Here is a 7,234-nt window from a genome sequence, read left to right as displayed (position 1 = left end):
GACACACACCTCCAAAGTTGTCTAAGACTGGGAAATAAGCTCAGACACCCAACACGTGCTCAGCACACAAAACCACACTGAAGGTGTCACAAGTCGCTCTTGTCTTTCATTAACTAGAAGAGCAGTAAACCCAAGGAGGTGGTTAACAGCTCTCCTGCAGCAGGAGAGGGGACACCCCACACTTCCCAGATATGCACAGCCTTGTTGTGCAAGGTACCAGAAACAACTTGCTTCCAGCCCTCTGAGTCAAAAGCTATTGGAGTAAAAACATCACTGCAGAAAGGACAAGTCAGTTCCAGAGGTTTATTCATTGCAGCATTTGAAGTACACCAGGTACTTGGTGAAGCTTCCCAGACAGACAACAGGAAGAATACTTGGTACAGTAGATATATAAAAGAGATAAATAGATAAAATAACATGGTAACCTCTCACTCTGGCTACAAACAGAGCAGACTAGCCCTGAGCCCAGGTTAACATAAATAGCCTCAGTCTTTCTAGCTAGTCATGGTTAGAACATATTTGGTCCCATGACCAGGGAACAGCAAGGCATCTGTCTTCACAGTTGAGGCAAGGGGTGCACTTCTCAGACCAGCTCAAGGCTTCAGATGCTGTGCAGAGCCTGACTTCCAGTAAGGTTCAATCTTACTGAGCACACCTGGAAAGCTGGCCCAGCTTTGGTGTACAAAGAGCAGCTTTTCTGAAGACAGGCCTTCAAGTACTTCAGGATCAGCCACAGGTAACATGTTCCAGCATCTAGAAAGGCTGGTAGAGTTAAGGCACAGGGAAGCACCCCCAGCTGTTTGTTGCCCTTCCTGCACTAAACCAGATTTGAACCACATTATGAGGCTGTTCCTGAACTGTGCACAGTTTAGTCATGCTTTTGGAACACACTGCTTTGCAAGTCTGCTAAGACAAGTCTCCACCTATTCCAGGTCTCCAGTCTTACACCAGGAAAAGAAATCCCATACCAAAAGGAGTAAGTATTTCTATTCAGTTTTCACATTTCCATTTTCAGGAACTGTTCACCTTCTGTTGAGAAGGAAGATGAGGTCTGAAGCCATGTACCTGCAGAATGGCAGACATCCCAAGCAGCACCAGAATGAAAAAAGCCCATGTTACTGATACAAGACTAATCCCACTGCAACTGGCTTTACTTAATCTAGGAGATCACTGTATTTCTCTAGAGTCTGCTCCTCCAGTTCCAACAGCTTTTGGTAGAATTTCTTAGCAGTTTCTTCATCCACATCCATCTGGAAGACAACAAGAACAGCACTGTGAGACCATCACCTTGATGGCAGACAGCACAGATGCTGAGGGCAGTTCTGCAGAGGGCAGAGAGCATCTCCAGAATTTCTACATTCACAGAGAGACAACCAAAGGCACCTATCACCAGGGCACAGCCTGGAATATATTGTGTGAAAGCATCATTGCACAGTCCTTCTGTTCTAACCATCATCTCCACTGTCTTCCAGACTCCAGCCTGAGGCAGGAGTTATTCCAGGAAACCTCACAGATAACTCCATGTCAACATTCCACATGCATCTTGTCTTCAACTCCAGCCACAGGACACCCTTGACATCAAACCTTCCATGCAAGGCAAATGGCAGAACCCTAGCCAAGTCCCCTGCAGCAGGAGGCTGCTGCTCCATTTACCTTTCTGGGCTCCACATAGCTCTTCCCCAGTCCAGATGTACAGCTGTGGTATTTGACAAGTGCATCCAGGTACTCTGGCTTCTGTTTGAACAGCCACACCTGGGAAGAACAGCACACACATGTACAGGTCAAGCACACACTTCCCCAACCAAACCTGCTGCCAAGGATGTGACTGCCAATGGACACAGGAGAACATGCCACAGGTACTTCTACCAAGCAGGGGGAGAGTTGATATCCACAGAAGATCTGAGCTGGCTCCCCATAGCTATGACTTACCAGAGCCAACAGTGAACCATGTGTATGGCCCAGTGCTAAACCAGTCCACACGGCTAAACTTGCTCAATGTTCTTGAGACACAGTGCCCTGCATTGCTCACTTCTGTCCCCTCTGCCTGCATGTTTATGGCTCCTTGACCACAAGCAGGCAGAGCAGCATTCTCCCTGACTGGAGGGGGAAGGAATAGTTTTTCTAAAAGTTTATTTTACAGGCATCTGACGAAAAGCATAAACCACCACCCAGTGGATCAGCACTCACTGCTGTGTGTTAATCTGGGGTGAAAAACAGCACTCACCCACCATCCCTGCAATTTGTTCAAGCCAGCAGACCCTAGAAGAGCCACCCAGAGGGAAGGAATATTAAAATCCAACTTGTGAAATACTTACATGAGCTTCTGCTCCATTATACGGTGTCAGAGTGTAAGTTTTGGCAAAAAAGCGGATCTGAGGGGAAAAGAAGTAACACAACAGAATATGTATTTTGGCCCACGGCTTCTTTGGCAAGCCCTCTGCAGCCCAGACACTCCAGGACATCTACCAGAGGTAGAAATGCTTCCCAAAGCTGACTAGAGGTAGCACTGCACATTTATGACTAAAGCCTCCCTTTATCACCACTAACTCCAGTCTCTGGAGCCACCCAGCAGATCAGCAAGCCTTGCTGCATGTCCCCAGGCAGAGCTCCCCCCCCACAGCACAGGGCAACATCCAGGCATGCACCTTGCAGGCACCTCTTCTTGAATGGTCTTAAGAGACCATCAGGCAGGAGGCAGAGCAGGTCTGCACTACTTCCAGCGAGGAGGAGTGAGGAAGCATTGCCTCTGCAGTGCCAGGAGGAACGTGATCCACCAGGATCAGCTGCTGTCAGCTAGGGCAGCTAAAGCAGAGGGGCCAGTCTTGCAGAAATTGCATCAAGGGTCAGAGCTCACAGACTTCAGGGACACAACTGTAGTGAACCTGAAAAGCTGAAGCCCAGAGGAGGAAAAGCAAGGAAAGCTTTGGGGAATCAGGGGAAGACAACAGAAAGCAGAAGGCTTGGCTTTCCAGAGGGATGGCAAGAAGAGAGCAGGAGACACTGACTTCTAAACGGATGGAAAGAACACCACTGAAAAATACGGAGTCTGTTCTAGAAGTAACAGCATTTCAAAGCACAGGGGCCAAGTTTTGTCTTGAGAAGATTCCACAGGTCTGCATCAGGCTGGCAACCCTTCCTAGCGGAGCCTTGACCAACGCTGCTATGGCTGACAGGTTGAACCACAGATCTATGTAGAGTGCATCCAGTACCACACCTCCAAACTGAGTTTGGGAATTAGGGCCCCAAAGTAAAAGGAGAGGTCTGCAAAGGGCCCAGCCTGCCCAATCCAGCAAAAGGACAAGCTGTAGAGAAGCATGGGTAGCAAGGAGCCAAAAATATGCTGCACATCACTTGAAGTTCATTTGAAGTGTATCACAGCAGGACTACCTCAACCCAAAACCAGCCAGGAGATACACTTACCAACCACATGATGGGCATTAGCAGCTTCCATAGAAAAACTGGCAAAATTCCATAAGTCATGTTAGACATGACGAGACCAGGACAAACAACACTGGAATACAGACCCTGCAGAGAAGAAGCAGGGTTAGTAACACAACAGCTAGTTTAAGACTGAATCATACTCCTTCCGTCCTAGTACTTCCTAGCAAGAAAATGAAGGTGAGTACAGAGACCAGTTAAACAGAGGAAGCTGTACTCTCTAAAGTTACCAGAGCCAGAGTGATTCCTGAGAGGTCCAAAACGGAGATGTTCACGTTAAATCTGTGCCCACTGCAAGTCGGTGAGACAGAAGATGCAGCCTCCTCACACACCACAGCCTCACATTACAGCCTACAGCAGTCACCCCACAAATTACAGCCTTCTCAGATCAAAGGCTACCTCATCTTTAAGAGACAAGCATTCAAGCTTCCTAGGACTAAATTTTCTCTTGGAGTCATTGCACTCTGTTGAAACACTATCGCTGGCCTAGGGCTGCAGCTTACCCACGACATCTGTCAGTCCCTCGGGACAGGGAAGGTAGGTTTGCTCACTCATGTTAGGGTGGCAAGCTTGAGCACCAGCATGGAAACCACCAGGAGAGCCTGCTGCTCAAGTGCTCACAGGCAAAGCTGCCTGAACAGCCCTGTTCTGATAGGCAGGGACGCCCCAGAACAGCAGCAGCTCTTTGCTCTAAGACCAGTTCTTTGGTCTGAAGAGACAGCTAGAACTCACAAGGTAGGGACTGCTCCTAAAAACTGCTGCTTTCAACTGAAACACATGGACCAGAGCCCCAGAAGCCACCTCTCTGGCAAATTCCCCACTACCAGTTCAAGCTCAGCTGTGCTCAGTTCTTATGTGCACACTCAGGTAAATGTCAGTTTGCTACCAAAAAATGCAACCAGGTAACAACACTGTAATACTTATAAATTGTAGGAGCTCATTAGGTTTATTCAGACGTACAAACCCCATCATCACCTGCTGATTAAATTTCCTGTTTAAAACCACACTTGTTAGGTCAGTAGCATATTTGGAAGAACTGTATGATTCCTGCCCCTTGGCATGCTGATAGTCAGAGAGGCTGAAGGCAGACTCCCTGGCATTGCTAGAAGAGGTCCAGATGAGTCGTGAGGGCTTTTCATTACTGCAGAGTAGAGATTGAAGCTGACGAACCTGCAAAAGAATTGTTGACTTATTTAATACAGTCATTTGAAAGTCTGACAGTACAGCCTTAAAGTTCTTGAGAGCTGCAAGCTTGTTTCAGCTTTCCTGGCCAACCATCACTAGCCTAGCCAGAAGCAGCTGCTGTTCAGGAATATCTCAGCCCAAGGTTCCCTAGGAACATTTCCAAGCAGCCACCATCCCCTTGCACAGCTCAGCTGAGCAGCTCACAATTTGATACAGCCAAGCCTTGGTGTTCACTCTGGACAGAGAGAACTATGTAGGGTTTACCACTGTCCCTTAACAGAGTACCCTCAAAATTATGTCCAAACTTGCAACAATGACTATCAACCATTTATTCCTATTTTGACAAAGCCTTTGTCAAATACCTTTGCCTTATGATTCCTTACCTGTCAGGCTGCAGCCTGCATCAGCTGAATCAGTTCTGTCTCACCTCAGCACCACCTGCACCCATCCCTACCCACACTAAACACCAAACCAGCCTCACCAGGATAAAGTGTCCAAAGAGGTTAGTAGCAAACACCTCCTGCAGTCCATCTCCATTCAGCCTGTCTGTCTGGGTCATTACGCCTTCTGCCGTGGTCAGCATGTGAAGCAGCCTCCTGGAAGTCAAGGACAGGAGTCAGAGATGAACATGGCCAGAAGGCACCTGCTGCTCCCCTGCTTCTGTCCTTTAGAAGTATCCCCCACCTCACAGGCACCACACAGACGCTACTTTAACCTTCAAGAACCCAATTAATCCATGAAAAAAAGGGATGGAAAAAGCTTATGAAGTATCCCAGCCCCTTTACTTCCAAGTGTCTCTGTACTGACTAGACCAGAGAAGGCTTGTCCATCCCTTCCCCACAGTAAAGTGCCATTAAAAAACATCTTGCTCTTCTGTTTCACACTCAGATAACAAAATGAAGCTCCAGTGTGGCACTAAGCCCTAGGGTCAAGACTAGTGTAGAAAAGGAGAGCAGCCTAGTATCTACACTCAACATCCCCACCACTGCACTGGACTCGACACAAGTCACTTCACTCCCCAGCTCACTTTCCCCATGTTTCTTACTGAGTAATGTTTCTCTCCACTGTGCTTACTGAATAAGCACCAACTACCAGCTGCACAAAACACCACGATCCACAGCTGAGAGTAACTGCAAAACCCTACAGTGGAACTAAAACAACAGCAAGGAGACCCACCAAGAGCAAAGCTCACCTGCCCCAGACCACACCAGTGTTTTTTAGTCAGTGCCTAATGCCAGGAGCTGCAGGCTTTGGGTGAACCCTTGCCCGACCCTGGCACACAACAGGCCCCACGGCAGGGATCAGAAGTAGCACTGGGTGCTTCAGAGCACTGCCCCACTTCACCCAGCTGCCAAGCACACCCCACACGAGGCCACGCAGCCCCCTGGGGTGTGCTGTGTGTCACGAGGGGGAAAGGACAGGGGCATCATCCTGGGACCCGAGGGTACATCTTGGCTGTGACGCTGCTGCCAGCACCCCACCCTGCCCAAAAGCCACAGAGCAGTCCCCAGTCCCTCAACATCTCCTACCCGGTGCGGAGGCCGTGCCAGAGAGCCTTGAAGTTCACGTGTGGGTTGGGCATGATCCCAGCGTTGAGGTAGACAAAGTCCAGGCGCTGAAACCTACAAGGGAAAAGCAGGGGTTGGAGTGGCAGGTGGGCAGAGGGGGTGAGGTGGGGCCGGTGACACGGTACCTGCAGCGGAGCTCGCGGGCAACGCGCAGGACGGAAGCCAGGTTGCCCAGATCCACATCCACGGTAGAGACCTGGGCGGCAGGGTAAGAGGTCAGGAGGAGATCTCGGGTGGCTTCGCTCTTCTGGCTGTTGCGGCAAGCGATACAGAGATGGATGCGGCCATCCTCCTCCAGCAGCCGCCGGCACAGGGCAAGCCCCACTCCGCTGCAACACAACAGGGTCAGTTCAGCACCGCACCGCACCGCACCGCGCCGCGCCGGGCCGGGCCGGGCTCAGCCGGGCCGGGCTCAGCCGGGACGAAGCGCTTCCCGCCCCGCCGGCCCCAGCCCGCCCCCAGCACCACCCGCTCCAGCGCCCCCAGCACCCACCTGCTGGCCCCGGTCACCAGCACCACCCGCTCCATCACGACCCCCGCTTCCCGCCGCCCCCGCCGCCCCGCGCTATAACGGCGGCCCGCGCGCGACGCCCCGCCCCGCCCCGCCGCCCCCGCCAATCGCTGCGGGCCGAGGGGGCGGGGCCTACGCCTCCGGTGGCGTGATGGTGGGCCGAGCTGAGGGGGCGGGGCGAGGCGGGACACGCCCCCTTGGGTCCGCCCCTCGGTGGTTAAGCCACGCCCCCTGGCTCAGGCCACGCCCCCTTCCCGGGCCGCGCTGCCGAGCCCTGCGCCCTGCAGCCTGGCCCTGCTCTGCTTCGCTTTGGCGTTAGCTCGCCTTGCCTTGCCTTGCCTTGCCTTGCCTTGCCTTGCCTTGCCTTGCCTTGCCTTGCCTTGCCTTGCCTTGCCTTGCCTTGCCCTGCCTTGCTGCTTCTTGCCCTGCCTTGCCTTGCCTTGCCTTGCTGCTTCTTGCCCTGCCTTGCCCTGCCTTGCCTTGCCTTGCCTTGCCGCTTCTTGCCCTGCCTTGCCTTGCCTTGCCTTGCCTT

General features: G+C 51.9%; 1 protein-coding gene across 1 annotated transcript; it reads right to left on the bottom strand.

Annotated features, from left to right (window-relative positions):
- Window positions 1-289: 289 nt before the first annotated feature.
- HSD17B7 (hydroxysteroid 17-beta dehydrogenase 7) lies at window positions 290-6,753 on the bottom strand. The gene is made up of 9 exons (XM_051625473.1): window positions 6,685-6,753; window positions 6,317-6,520; window positions 6,153-6,245; window positions 5,105-5,219; window positions 4,414-4,608; window positions 3,421-3,525; window positions 2,316-2,372; window positions 1,654-1,752; window positions 290-1,250 (listed from the first exon to the last, which is right to left on the bottom strand). Exons 1-9 carry the CDS (start codon window positions 6,717-6,719, stop codon window positions 1,155-1,157), a joined length of 999 nt encoding a protein of 332 aa, XP_051481433.1. The 5' UTR covers window positions 6,720-6,753; the 3' UTR covers window positions 290-1,154.
- Window positions 6,754-7,234: the final 481 nt, after the last annotated feature.

Source organism: Apus apus, chromosome 7, assembly GCF_020740795.1.
Source record: "Apus apus isolate bApuApu2 chromosome 7, bApuApu2.pri.cur, whole genome shotgun sequence".
In the NCBI taxonomy this organism is placed as follows: Eukaryota; Metazoa; Chordata; class Aves; order Apodiformes; family Apodidae; genus Apus; species Apus apus.
This window is presented reverse-complemented; position numbering and strand designations above follow the sequence as displayed.

Bases quoted from the DNA above. Each gene is read 5' to 3' on its own strand.
- HSD17B7 (XM_051625473.1), bottom strand. From the start codon at position 6,719: ATGGAGCGGGTGGTGCTGGTGACCGGGGCCAGCAG. The intron at 6,246-6,316 runs GTACCGTGTCAC...TTTCCCTTGTAG, and splicing joins GCCCGCGAGCTCCGCTGCAG to GTTTCAGCGCCTGGACTTTG. The intron at 1,251-1,653 runs GTAAATGGAGCA...GTTGTCTTCCAG, and splicing joins GCTATGTGGAGCCCAGAAAG to ATGGATGTGGATGAAGAAAC.